At 50.8% G+C, this 15,084-nt stretch overlaps 1 protein-coding gene across 4 annotated transcripts in view; it reads right to left on the reverse strand.

The window, feature by feature from the left end:
• SLCO3A1 (solute carrier organic anion transporter family member 3A1) overlaps positions 1-15,084 on the reverse strand; it is a 295,971-nt gene that overhangs the window by 226,623 nt on the left and 54,264 nt on the right. For all 4 annotated transcript variants that reach the window (XM_057303634.1, XM_026510418.4, XM_057303633.1 and 1 more), the window contains exon 2: positions 7,625-8,090. In XM_057303634.1, the coding sequence (XP_057159617.1) occupies positions 7,625-8,090 (466 nt within the window). The remainder of the gene's footprint in view (positions 1-7,624; positions 8,091-15,084) is intronic.

The raw sequence follows: 15,084 nt of genomic DNA on the forward strand, positions 1-15,084 counted from the left end.
GATTAATAAAAACCCCTGCAGTTATCTTAACTGATCATAAATTTTACATCTGCTATATTAAGTTTACAATATGCCAATTAAAAGTAGGTTTACATACAGTATAATCTTAAATAAAAATACAGACAAAAGAAAAAGGCTGGAATTAAAGACACCTAAATATTGACAATTTTCTATAGGTACCTGGATTAGAAATTACTTGTTTTCTTATATTTTGGGTTTTCCCCAGTTTTACTAAAATGAGAACACATTCTTTTGAAAAACGGAGCCACTATTAAGAAGTAGGAAGCAAGTTGTGGAAACCCAGAGAGCTAACCAGTACTTCACGTGGCCATGGCCATACACTAGGGTGCCCCTGACTTAATAGGGACCAGATCACCTGCTGGCTGGGGCCCCGCTAGCACTTTCCATCCTTTGAGATGAGCCACAGGAAAGGGTCTGCAGGCAAAGAAGGGCCCTGCCGATTTAATTCAGGACAGAAGAGGCTGCTATTCTTAGATCTACGAGGTGGTTCTGTCCCGAGCTGAAAATCAGGATCCAACGACCCTTGTCAAGAGACCTGCCTGTGTGTTTCAATAAGTCACTTACTCCAGCCTCCCTTTCCATGCCTGGAAATGGAGAGGACAGGACCATAAAAATGAACAGGACCGTGTTTATCGATCGCCACCATGATACCCGATGCAGGATACCAAGGAAAAGCCTTGCCAGGTAAATCCTGGCCTCATTTTACTGCTAAGGGAACCAGCGCAAGTCAACTGGAAAGGTGGCCAAAATCCTGGAGGCAGGTCTGTGGTGGAGCCAGGATTTGACTCTCAAAGCTGTCAGACTCCAGAGCCCATGCTGGGAGTCTTGCCCAAGGTCACCCAGGCAGTGAGCACAGAAGTGATTCCATGAACCACAGGGCACGAATTATGCGCAGTTGAAAATGAACGAGAAGCATCCTAGCAGCCCAGGCAACATGGAAGCACCCGGTAAGAGTAACTCACGCGTTCCCCAGCACGGTGCTAAAACACACGGAAAATGGCATGTGCCCAGCAGCTGGGGAGAGGGGCTGGAACGCGGCCAAAACCAAGTGACCAGTTTTACGGTGTCATTTATTTTAGAAAAAGAAATTAATGAGGGTAACTTCAATATCAATGAAGTTGCAAGAAAATAATGAGCTAGGCTTGCTCCCACGAGGGAGAGCTTTTTAATTATTTTTTTCAGATGAACTACAGTCACCGTGTATTTGATCCATACCCGACCCACACTCTTTGGAGAGTTAAAACACATTTTACCCAATGTCAAGTTAAAATAAAAACTCATCAGAAGCAAAATAATTCTGGGCTCCCAGGACTCTGATGCGAAGGTAGGTTCGCTCTGGTTGCCACCTGGTATCATAGTGACCTTTGCACTAAACAAACACTTGGCAGATGAAATTGGAGAATAATTCTCTTTGCATCAACGGGAACACAGATGGCTCCCCTGGGTTTCAATGCAAGTGATGAAAACGAAAACGGGACACATTGGTGTCTAATGTGTGGGCCGCCCAACTTGGGAGCCATTGCTGTGTGGACTGGGGCAGTCTGCAGGGGCCCCATTCTTCCTGGTGTGCAGAGGGTGCCCACGGGAAGCCTTCTCGAAGAATCGCTTTCCCCTAGCCAACTTCCATTCTACCTAAGACTTCTCTCGGTCTCAGTAGCCTCCTCCCTATATGCACACACGTGTGCGCATGTATTACAGTTGCCGGTGTGTCTGCCACACACACTCATACGACTCAAAGTGATCTGGTTTCATCTGGATCCCACTCTGCACTCTGAAGACCTCATGCACATGGAATAAGACTGCACAGAACGATACACACACATAGACATGCGCAGATGAGTGCACGGAACACTGGAAAATCTGGATAAACTCTATGAACTGTACCAATGTCAATGTCTTCGTTTCGATATCGTACTACAGTTATGCGCGATGTGACCACTGGGGGAAACCGGGTGAAGGGTATGGGGGGTTTCCCTGTATTTTGCATCAATTTGTGATTCTAGCATCTCAAAAAAAGCTACATCTTCAAAAATGTTCTTAGGCACAAATAAAACACAACAATGCAGTTCCTTATAGAAAAGTGAGGACAAAAGATGCAAGAGTCTTGGCTGAGTCTGGTACTGGTCCCCTTGGTACCAGTTATGGGCTGAATCAGGTCCCCCCCCATTCCTAGGTTAGAGCTCTAACCTCTAGGACCTCAGCACGTGACTGCCTTTGGAGACAGCGCCTGAAAAGAGGTAATAAGGTGAAGTGAGGTGCTGTGCGTGGGGCCCAATCCACACTGACCGGTGTCCTTACAAAAGGAGGGAGTTAGGACACAGAGACCCCAGGGCTGCCTACCCACAGAGGAAACACTGTGAAGGCAGCAGGAGGAGCGGGCACCATGTGCAAGCCAAGCAGAGAGGCCTCAGAGGAAACCAACTCTCCTGATACCTTGATCTTGGACTTCCAGCTTCCAGAACGGTGAGAAAATACACTCCTGTGGTTTAAGCCACCCTTAGGACAGCCTTTAATACAGCACCCGTGCCCTGCTCACACCATTCATCTGGTTTTGTCCCCTGGGAATGAGCTCCCGAGCCCAGGGCATCCACCTTTAAGAGGGAAATGGTGGCTCTCCAGCGTGGCCGGAGACCAAGTAAGGAACAGAGGTCCTGGCGCAGAAGAGCTAAGTAGCAGGGAACCCCTCCCTACCCATGCGAGGCTGGTGCTCTGCTATCGGGGGGGGGGGGGGGGGGAGCGGGGGGAGTTACCACAACACAGAAGACAGAATGCAAGTTTTCGGGGTGAGCCCACGGGGCAGAACCAGAAGCAGCATGTGGGAAGCTGTGAGGAGCCAGATTTCTAACGGAAGCACAACTACCTAGTGGCTATGGTGGCTCAAGAAGCGTTTCACTCATTTACGGAACATAAGAAATAGGAAGATGGGTAGAAGGAAGGAAAGAATGAAGGGGAGGTAAACAGAAGGGGGAATGAAGCATGAGAGACTATGGACTCCGGGAAACAAACTGAGGGCTTCAGATGGGAGGGGGTTGGGGGACTGGGGTAGCCCGGTGATGGGTAGTAAGGAGGGCACGTATTGCATGGTGCACTGGGTGTTATATGCAAGTAATGGATCATGGAACATTGCATCAAAAACTGGGGATGTACTGTATGGTGACTAATATAACAAAATAAAAATTATTAAAAAAAAGAAAAGGGAATGAACAGCCATGGGGCGGGGTGGGGGGCCTGCACTGCTAGAGACGGGGAAGCAGAAGGCGGAATACACCAGCTTTCCTACCTGAGAAGGGCCAGCTGGAATCTGCACCCACCTCTACTCAAAGCAGGAGGAGCTCCAGAACCCTGCCCTGGACTGTGAGCCCGAGCCCCCCTCCCTCTCCCTCCTCCTCCCACATCTCGGGCTGTGACACCCACCCCCCCATCCCGATCCCACCTCTCCCCTCAGCTGCGAGACAACCTGCGCTCTTCCCGCCCTTGCTGGCTCCTGCGATATTTCCTGTACCTTCACACTGTCTTGTGCAAAGCCCTGACTCGTACCTGACCCCCTGGTGCACCCACCGGCCCCCTTCCCACAACCCCGGGCTTGCAACAGATCCCAGACGTAATGGGAAAACCCCCGCCCACAGAGCTAAGTTATCTCAGGCAAGGCACTGAACGTCTCCGAATCCGTGTCCCTGTCTGCCTCATTCACAACAGCGGACACTTTAAAAACCGCATGTCCAACAGAGGGCATTAAACGTTACGGTACAGACCCACAGGAGTGTTACGTAGGCAGTAGTAACCCCTAGAATATTTAGTGACATGGGACAATGTCCATCAAATACTGAGAGTGATGCTTCTTATAAACACATTTTTAAAGATTATTCACTTGAGAGAAAAGGGGAAGGAGGGAGGGAGGGAGAGCACGCATGTGAGTGAGCGTGGGGATGGGGGCCAGGGATAGAGAGAATCCCAAGCAGACTCCCTGCTGAGCGTGAAGCCCAGCATGGGTCCCAGTCTCACGACCCTGAGATCATGACCTGAGCTGAAACCAAGAGTCAGACGCTTAACCCACTGCACCACCCAGGCGTGCCCTAAACACATTTTTGATAGAAAAGCATACCAACGCAGGGGGAGAAAATTACATAATCATACAGCGAAGAGTAGGGATTCCTTATTCTTTCTTCATCCCTCCAAAATTGTCAACAGTGAACGTGTCGTACTTTTTAACTAGGAATAAAGTTATTAAAAAATCTCTACCACTCTCATTTCACCTTTTTCCTCCTCAAAAAGAAAAACAAGGTTACAATCCACTGACCCAGGAACCTAACAACGGACACAGTGAGTCCATCACGTTATCCTACTTAACCTCCCCTACAATATGACTGGCCTGGTTTTGAACTTGGAGAAACAGAACAGCTGAGAAAACGGAGCTCATGGAAGGTCACATCACGAGCTAGGGGCTCACTGAGGAGACTCCCAGAGGGTCGACTCTCAGACCCTGGTCATGCCGCCCATCAAACGGTCTCCACTGCCACGTTGCCCCACCAGCCCCACTGGGAAGAAAGAGTGCCACGTGCCGCCCACAGGTCATTGTCTAGCTGCCCCACGAGGCCTGGCTCCACATTGTGAAGTAGTGAAAGCCTGCCAGCAGAGCCGTGTTCCCATTCAGCCGGTTTTGTCCCCTGGTAATGAGCTCCCTTGGCTCCCTCCCCGTGCTGGAAAGGGGCAGCTACAGAATGGAGCCAGCCAGAGAAGCCCCTTGTGAATGGCCCGTCAAGGAATTCGGGAGCCTGGCAGTGGCTCGGCCACAACCATCCAAAGCAAACAGTCATCTCAGCAGACAATATTGGCTTGACTGGAGATGGAAGGCTTCCATTTCCCCCTCATGACAGGGCCCACGACATGGCCACACAGGAATGCACACCCTGAGACCCGGGGGGCCCAGGACACACCCACCCCAGGGGCAGATCTGGTCACCAAGGGCCTGTGGCCAAGCCCGCGTGGCCCTAATTCCCTTCTCTGTGGACCCCCACAGCAAAGGATCAGCCGTGAACAAGTATGTTTTACAAAGGCAGTATCTATCACCTTTCCCATCTCCCAATCCACACGCGCGTTTTAGGCACATGACCAGATGGCTGGCTGTGGGCCTCTGTCTTCACCAGCTTCGCAGGAGCTGGAAGCAGGGGACACACATGCTATTCTACCCCGATGGGCACGCATCTACACAAACAGTCCCAGCGCCAGTCCCTTCAGACTTTCCTCCTCTCTGCAGGCAGTATGAAAGGCCGTAATTCATCAGTCCCGTTCAGTGGGTTCCCCCATACACTTCCCGAAGCTTTAAGTGGCTTCAAGAACTAGCTCCCCATTAGAGGAGATAAATGCTAAAATATTCTCGTGATCACATTTTTTTATGTCTCGAATGATAAATGAATCAATTACGCTCTGCATATACTGTGGTCTTCTTAAATTGTTCCTGGAGAATTCCAAGCATGCATGGGATAACAAGACCACCTACTGAGACCTATCTCTGCAGAAGGCTTACTCTTCCCTGCTCCCTGCAAACACAGACCCATGAAACCAGTTCAGAGGCACTCAGAGAGCCCATCTCAACAGCAATGTGCGGTCATGTTTTGGAATTTTCCAGAAGGACCAGTGCTAAGAGGTCCATGTGCCATATAAATAGACTCTTCCAACTCTGTTTAACTATCACAGAAGAAGAAAAAAAATAGCACCCAAGTAGAAATTTGCCTGAAACGTTCTTCCTAACAAAAACTCACAGCAAATCCCATGGTCTCAGAACTGGAGAAGGCCCTCTGCCTTGGATGGTCAGCTCTACTGCCCATACTTCCCACCCTAAAGCTTTGCACACACAGACCAGGTCCCACCCACCACAGGGAAAGACCATGGCCTAACTCAGCAGAGAAGACTTCCAGAAGAGAGTTCTTGGCCTGCTGCCCCAGGTAAGAAGTCCCAAGCAGAGTTGATTCAGCACTGACAGGACTTGAGGAGGGATTCTGGGGAGAAATTTTTCTGCTGGATTCCACCACCAGCGAGAAGAACTCGGCTTTTCACTCCCCACTTCCTTTTCTGTGCTTTATCTATTTGCTGTGACTGCTACCAGGAAACTGCTCTCCGAGGGTCCAGAGTGACATCAGTCAAGTCCAAGGCCAATGGGCTGGCTGGACCTCAGGAGGCTACCTGGCTACATGCTGTAGCCCAGTCCTAGTCTGCATCAGATTCACATGGGGTGGCTGTTGCTCGAGCTTTAGAAAGAACAGAATGGAAACCTAACCCTAACCATACGGGGAGAGGGTCTGGCCATCTTCGGCCCGGGATATCTTCTCTTCTATGTCGGGCTCCACGTTGTAGTGGAAACTAAGTCACGACCAGGCTCCTGGTGCTCCAGCCCTGGATGGAGAAGCACACACTCTCCCCCTTCTCACCCCGAGCCTGTTCACACAGAACAGAAACCTACATTTGCAATGGACTTGTCCAACACGAGCTCCAATTCACTCCATCGCTGGGACAGAAAGCCACAGAAGAAACTCAGCATCGAGACGTGTAGCTATTCCAACCCTCCAGCTCAGAAACCTTGGGCAGAGCACGGTAGAAGCTCAGCAGATACACAGCTTTAGGTCCCATTCGGCTCAAATTCTACGTGAACCTAAACCTTTGTGTGGTAATTAACAATACTTCAAGACACCGTGTTTCAGGAAGCAAAGAGTTTCCACAGGAAGAGGTAATTCTGTCAAAGCTTAGCATGCAGTGAGTGGGGACAGGTCTTTACAATCCAAATGTTTATGGGAAGCCAAATTACATGGAGTGAACAAGGGACGGGTATGCTCGGCAGGCCCTCACCCTACAAATGGCCGTGCCACAGCACCCCAAAGCAGCGACAGGACCCCCGTTTGTTGTAAAAACAACTCATGCTCCGAGGTCACTTAACCTGAGACCCATGAATGGCTTCCATCTTGCCAGTACAAAATATCAGATGCCAGGATGCAAAAAAATTTTTAAAAAACTCACAAGGACCTTGTTCGTTCCTAAATATCCAGTCCTGCGTATACCCTCATCGCAGAATTATCAGGAATCACCAACTTTGAATGGTACCAAATGCTGGGAAGACAATCACCTCTCCCTTCCAACTTCAACAGGACAATGACCAGAAGATCATTCTGATTAAAAACTGGGGTTTCCGAGGTATAGACCCCAAGTATACCTTGGGGGCTAACGCCAGATTGCTCAAAGTCCACACATGCGTGAAAAGCAGGTAAATACACGCTAAACCGCTCCTGACCATGTCTTCCCATTCATTGATTCTTAAAGCTCTAGCAAAGCCGACCTCAAATTCCACTGTGCATTGAAATCATCTGGGGAGACCTTCCAAAAAAAAACAAAACCATCCACGCCTGCCCAGGTGGGACACCGGATTTTCTGGGGGTACAACTCAGGCATCCCCATGTTTCAAAGTCGCCCTCCCCCCCACGCCACAGATGTGCAGCCAAGTCTGAGAACCATCAAAAGTTCACGGGCCACCTGGCCCTCCTGCGTCAAGGCGCCCCGGTTACTAACAGAGCACGGAGCCCAGGAAAGCGCACCCGGGCACCGCCGCAGCTCCTACCTATGTAGAGCGAGGAGTCCTTCCTCCGCACGTGGTCGTCGATGTAGGAGACGCCCAGGGGCTGCACGGGGGTAGCACCGATGCCCAGGAGCACCTGGGCCCCAATGAGCAGCAAGTACATCATGTTGGTGGCGGTCCGGCTGCGGCAGATGAGGTCCGGGTCGGGACCCTGGTCGCCGCCCGAGCCGTTGGCGGCGCAGACGTCGCGGCCCTCGGCGCCCCAGCGGATCTCGCCCGCCTCGTACTTGTACTGGTGGGTCAGGAACTCGGGCAGCGCCGACAGCAGCGCGCCCAGGGCCATGACGATGCCGCCGCAGCCGATGAGGCGAGGCCGGTGCCCGCGCGCCCCGAAGTAGCTCACGAAGAGGATGAGCGCCAGGTTCCCGATCTCGAAGCTGCTGGCGATCACGCCCACGTCGGCGCTCTGCAGGTTGAACCTCCGCTCCAGGGTGGTCAGGACGCTCACCTGCGGGGTGCAAAACGAAATCTCAAGGCCAGTGCTGACGAACGCCCCCTCCGGCCTCGCCGCGCACCTGCAGGCCAGCCCTTGCCCCTCGGCGGTGCTTCCAGGATGCAAAAGGCCCCCGTGCAAAGGGACTTAAACCTGAAGGTCTGAAAATTTTTATTTAGTAGGCTAACCCTAACTTGACAGCTAAAGAATTAACTTTCCCAATGGCAATAAAGTCTTTTTCTGGGCACCTGTTTCCATCCTGAAAGTTTCTGCCTTTATTTGGGAAACACACCTTTCCCTTCCCCACACGCGGCCACCAAGTAGGGTTCATGCGTCCTGTGCACGCCCTGAAGTCCATTTTCACATGCTCCCAACTACACCCTATTTAGAAAGTCCATGCTGGGAGGGCATAGGGGGCCAGGGGCTTTTTACCAGGAGGTTAGCAAAGCAGATCTGAAAAAAGAAAACAAAACAAAACCCTAGTTGGCAAAGTGGACATGCTGGATTAGCTCATTGGGACAATCATTAGCTCCGTTTCCTTCTGGAAATTTCCAACGCACATTTCCCTAGAGGCCTTCCAATGAATACATCCCTGACTGTTCTATGCCCTGCAGCCCTGCCAAAGTCCCTTGGATGGAATATTTTTAAGATTTTCCCCAGCTCTGTAGTCTCGTCTGCCCTTCATCTGTTTAACAAATATTCGTTAAACCTTTACTGGTGGTTTGGCAATGCCCTAGACAGACAGACAGACAGACAGACACACACACACAGAGAGAGAGAGAGAGAGAGAAAAGGAAGAGCTAACACCTGGCCCCATCTAGCAGAAAAGACAGACATGCACAACCGTAACACAAAGTGACTGGATAGGACATTCATGCTGTAGCCATCACGGGGGGGGGGGGGGGGGTGTCAAGAGGAGACGCATTATTTTAGGGCTTTTGAGCTAGAGAGAGAAGATGCGAATGGCCCTCCCTCCTATAGTTTGCAGGTTCCACACAGGGTATTATCAGCAAGATAAGAGTCCCCATCATCATGGGAGGTCTGATAGCCCTAGCTGGGCAGGGAAGAACACTCCAGGAGAAAGGAACAGTGTGAGCAAAAAGTTGGGTGGTGTGATTTAGTAAAGGAATGGAAAATGGTTGGAAGGTGGATTGGTGACAGATTCTAAACAGCCACAGATGCCCCCCTAAAGAAATGAGGCAATCCCCAACAGTGTGGTGGAAAAAATGCAGAGCACGGAGAGAGGAACACCTGGTTTGAATCCTAGCTATTATTCCCTTAATTAGCTCTAGGATTTCGCTCAAGTTGCTTTACCCGTCCAAGCCTTGATTTCTGGGAAGCAGGAAGGGTAGCGTCAACCTGGCAAGATGTACATGAAGACTGGAAATAATGAAAGCTCTCTGCTAGCACAGAGCAGCCTCTCCCCACCCGGCAGGAGCGCGTAAGGAGAGGAAGCAAAGCAGAGGGGTGCAGAATGCCTGGGGCCATCCTGACTCTGTGACCTTGGGCAGTTCACCCTATGCTTTCACTTTGCCATCTATGAAATGGGGATATAAGTGCCAGGAGCTAGGAGTCAACAACATACAGGTGTAAATGCTGGAAAGGGCTACGTATAACCATTATTTATCTGTGAGCATCGGGCAACATCAAAGCCAGGTGTGGCCACTGTGTGGCAAATGGACAGAAGCGTGGAGAGCGGAAAGCCAGCAAACTGGGGGGGGGGGCGGCTCGGCAGAGCTGTGTCCTGACACTGGTATTGGCAACAGGACATCTGTGTCCCCTCTCTGTTGCCCATGTTCCAATTCTGATTCCCGTTTCCCCTGCACTTTCCAACCAAGTCAAGGCCAGCTCGCGACTCAGTCAGCCCTCGTTATGCAGCTAGCTTATTTCTCAAACACCGAGTATTTGCAACTGTCGAGAAAAGAAATTTATTAGCAGGTCTGGTCTCGTTAAAATGGCTTTCAAAGACTCCCAAAGAAGTTCCTTCTGGAAGGTCTGGGGAGGAAAAACAAAGGCTTCATTTATTCACGCCTTTACTTTTAACACAACAAAAAGCATGATGGGGTAAGCGCTCTAACAGAGGCTTGTAACAGGTAACGCTGTGTGGGAGTGCAGGAGATGACAGCCTGTCTGCCTGGGAGGCTAGGGGGCTCCGGGAGGCTTCACCCCGGGCCTTGTGCGGAGCCTCGAGAGATGCCCAGAAGAGGCTGGGTGCAGGAGTACATTTAGGCACTGGAGTGGTCTCACGCAGCCTAATGGGTCTGCAGCCTGGTGACCTCCACGACGGGAGTCAAGGACAACAGAAGTGTGAGGGTAGCAGGTGGGAAGGATTGGAGCAGAAGCTGTTTTTCATTCCGGCCACGAGGCTTAATGACATACATATTAGGCGGCATATCTGAAACGACAACAGCGCTGTTCCGGCAGGTGTGACCCGTCATAAAATATCACACAGGTGTGGACATTTACGATGACAGATAAGGATGGTGGGGATAGAAACAGCTGCGGGCCAAACAAAAAATAATCAGCTCTTTTAGAAAGAGCTGATGTCTGTGCCTGCAACTCCCGTCCAGCCTCAAACATGCTCTTTGCAGAGAAACCCAGAAGGTGACAGGAAGTCACAGGGTCCTCAGCTTGACCTGTGGCCTCTGCCAAGCCCGAAGGACACTTCTGAATCAAGCCTAGGCCCCGCGAACACGCTGAAAAGACGCTTTGTGGATCAATTAGATCAGAGGCTAATGTCTTCGCTCACTTAAAACACAATTTTGAGAAGATGAACTAATTAAGTGTGTATGAGGCCATAAAACCCACTTGTGGCTTTTATGTGGCAGTGAACAACAGCAACGAGAAGGATGCGTGCTAAAGGGAACGGCTGTCTTTACTTAATGGGTAACAGGACTGATGGAAAACGTCTTGGGAATTAGAGACGAAGGAGCCGTAACGCCGGGAGGAAAAGAAAAGTGTCCTTACCCTGTGCCAAGTGAAAAGAATGCAAATATTTTTCAGGTCTCTACCACCACCATTCCAAAAAAAAAACAAAAAAAACAAAAAAAACAAAAACAAAACAAAAAACCCTTGCATTTCAGAATCTCTTGGAACACTTGTTAAAGATACAGCCTCCCAGACACTGAGAGGAGACCCAGGGGCTCAAGATTTTGTAAGCCTCCAGGGGTCTCGGACGCCCAGCTAGGGCAGAAAACCACTGCTATTCCGAGGGTCCACCCACCTACCCTCCATCAGTCCCGAGCTGTGCTCGTCAGGGTCAGGGGCAGCAAAATCACACGGAGTGGGTCAATGCCGGATTCCAACCTCAGGGATTCATGACGCCTCGGGTCCAGGGTGGGGCTGGCAAAGTACATTCGAACCAGCTCCCAGGTAATGTTGATGGTGCCCAGGGGGCCACGCTTTGAGAACCACTGCTCCACTGGCCTTCCCGTCCTTAACCAACCTACCGCTGCTCAAGATGGAAGAGTCTCTTTTCTTAAATTAGATATGAGTGGAAAGCACTCCCTCATTTTCAGCTAGGATCCTAGAGACAGGCTCACACGGGCAAACTGAGGTTGCCTTTGTGGGAGGCTCGACTCTTAGGGTACCTGAGGCATGCTCGGACCAGCGGCAGCAAGGGGGAGCCGGCCCAAAAGGGAGACCTTCAGCCCATGCTGTCACAAATACCCTAAGACAGGAGGCACCAGAGACCGTGGCCACATAGAGATGAACCAGCCCTTCCTCACCTTCAAAAGTGCGAAGGTGATCAGCTTAGTGAGTCAGAAGTTCTCAGGAGCAGCAGCCGACAGTCAGGATAGCTCCCAGGAACCTTCCCGGAGATCTGTCCATTTTCTTAACTCTGGCGTGGGGCGTGGGGCGTGGGGCGTGGGGCCCGGACTGGAATCACCTGGGGAGCTTTTGAAAACACCAGTGCCTTCCCCACCCCCCAGCCAGGGCTCTGATATAATCTGTGAGAGCTGGGCCCCCGCATGGATATTTTCAAAGCTCCCAGGTGATTCTAAGACACAGGCAGGTGGAGGTATGTGCGTGCAAGGTGCGCCGTACGGACGCGGCAGAGGGGCTGCCCACGTGTGGATGTTCACTGCGGTGTAACCCAGTCATCAGGTGCGGCACGGGAGCAAGGAAGCCTCGAGTCCAAATCTGTCTTAGCACGTGGCCAATCCTTCTGAGCCTGTCTGCACGTCATCACGATACTTGCTCGAGTGAGCATTATGACATCATGCCTCCAAGCAGCGGGCACACAGTAGGTACGCATGCTCTGGGTGACTTCCAAGTCCATCGCAGAGCGCCTGCTCCGTGGCAGGTGCAAGGAATGGGACTATAATTGAGAGACAAGCCCTACCCCGTGGGAGCTTATAATTTGGGGAGAGCAGAAAAAAAGCAATCAAATAACAACACAGCCTACCATACCGGGGAATAGAGGGGCAGAGGGCTCAAGGGAGTGAGAGCGTCTGTTTGGTTGCCCGTGAAGGCAAATATATCCAGGATTGTGGGATGTAGCAAGGATAAACAGGGGATAAGGAGGAGGGTCACAACATTCCACGAGCAAAGATCAATGGGGGTGGGGGGTACAGTTCAGACCACCCCTGGGATGGGGGGTGGGGTGGGGAAGACCTTTTGGCCTCAGAACACAGGGAGGAGTGATCTGAAATAAAACCACCTTGAAGGCCAGGCTGAGGGTCTGCCGTTGTTTGGAGGTCAATGGGGAGCCAAGAGAGGTTCTTGAGCGGGAGCAACATTACCCAGGCCATGGGGCATAGCATGGCGTGAAAAGAAACGGCCAGGGCAGCTATCTCAGCAGTACTGGTGGAAGTGAGGCTTCAGCAGGGCAGTGCTGGTAGAGCATGAGAGGCGCCCCTGGGAGAGGTGCCAGAGAAGGAAAACAGTGCAGAGCGGGCAGCTGCGGAGGCGTGGGCCACGCCAGGTACAGCAAAAGGACCTCGGGGGAGTCTCCCTAGGCTCATCTGGAGCCATGGGAGGCCTGAGAGTGCAGGAAGGCTGCTAGGAGCCCAGGAGTGTGGACAGCCTGCATCTCAAAGCACATCTGTCTGATGGGGTATGACAGAGGGCAGCCAGGGAACTTGGAGGAAGCTTCACCCTTAACCTTTGGTGCCCAGCAGCAGGGCCCGTGTCAGGGAGCAGAGGCAGAAATGGTCCAGGAGATGTGGAGCTCACTCTATAAACTACAGTCACATGGAGTGTGACATGGCGTCCCCCTACGGAACAGGGATCTGCACACTTTTTCTGCAAAGGGTCACACGGTAAATATTTTCAGCTTCCGGGCCACACGGTCTCTGTAGCCCCTACTCACTCTGCCATCTTAACACAAAAGCCACATCCATAGGGAATATATAAACAGCAGGCATGGCTGTGTTCCAATAAAACTTTATTAACGAAAACAATCAGTGGGCTGGATTTGGCCACAGGCCACAGATGGCCCCAACTCCTGCTCTACAGTTCTCTGTCAATCCAGTTTGGGAAATCACGTCATTGCTATGCCTGGCAATAAAAACACTGGCCATTGTAACAAGTCTGTGAAGCACTCCTCTTGCTGGCCCAGGAAAGTCGATCTAGGCAAGTCTTTCATGCAAGCTTATTAATTCCGTGAAGGTAATTTGCAAGGCAACTTCAATTTCTTGTCCGATGTGCCAAGGGCATGTCTTCTTGCAGTAAGGAAGGAGGTGGGGCAGGGAGGGAGGGGCCTAACCACGTAAGCCCAGACAGCACTGTCCTGGGCCGAAGCAGCAGCGATCTCATCGGGTAAATGAGGGCCCTTGTGTGGTTTTGTTTTTCATCTGAACAGCGGCTCCTTGGAGCACGTAATTTAGGGCACAAGGGAGCACACAAGGCATTCACTTGTGAATTCCAGGATGTGACGTTTGCAGAGTCAGGTAACAGAAGACAACATCTCCCGTGATTGCCCTGGTGGCAAACAGATCGCTCACCTGCCTCACAGATCAGCCGGGGAAAAGAGACATTGAGTCAGTGTTGCTTCATTGCTGGCAGATGATTTAGCCCGTATAATGACCACATAATAAATGGCTGTCATCTTCCAATCATTTTTCTCAAAAAGCCAAGGAAGAATTACATAGAGAATCCCGGATTTAGACATAACTCTGGCCTTCAGCCCCCACCAAAGTCATCTGTATGTGTGAGGGGGCAGGTGGAATACACAAGAGATACAGAGAGCCAAACGTTACCTATGGGACCTTGGGCAAGGCATTTAACACACCTACAACTCGCTTTCCCCGTCTGTAACGTGGAGATGAAAATCCTGCCCTCAGAGCTTGCCTCAGCTTCAAATGCAGGGGAAATGTTCTGTACGAAGTTCATCACTGTAACAGCAGTTATGCCTGGGGTTGCAAATACGCAACGTGGCTTCTTCTGCACCGCAGTGCCCCTGGAGCCCAGCGACTCTCTCTCTACCTGGAGCACCAAAGTTTCCTCCGATTGAGAGTCGCCACCTGGCTCTCCTTCAGCCTCACTGGTCTCTCCTCTAAGCCTCTGTCTCTGCCATTCCCTAGATCTTTATGTCATTATTTGCCTCTTTCTCAGACTATTTTTCCCTCTACATCTTGTTTCTTAGTTTCTCTCATCTCTTCTGCTATCTCTTCTGCTACCTCTCTTCCCTAAATGGCCCTAAAGTACAACAAAAACACTTTTTATTGCTCCTTACATGTAGCAACACTTTTTGTTCAATTAATTCTGAGAATGTGTTACATTCTATGATTCTCTTCTAAAACAGAGTCTCCACATTTAATGACCTCCTACTTATAAATTTCATCATTGATTCTTCTCTGTAGTTCAGTGGTCCATCATGGAAAAACAAAGATTCTCCATCTCCGCTGGGTACAACTGATAGAACGTGCTTCCGCTCTGTTCGTAAGCTTTACAGGCATTACCAGGAATGTCCGCATCAGGCTATTAATAATAATTTGTGTTTAGCACCTTTTAATAACTTCAGTCATTCTTTCAATTGACAATTTATGTGGTGCCCGGTCTCTTC

The sequence above is a fragment of the Ursus arctos genome, unplaced genomic scaffold (assembly GCF_023065955.2).
Source record: "Ursus arctos isolate Adak ecotype North America unplaced genomic scaffold, UrsArc2.0 scaffold_28, whole genome shotgun sequence".
NCBI lineage: Eukaryota > Metazoa > Chordata > Mammalia > Carnivora > Ursidae > Ursus > Ursus arctos.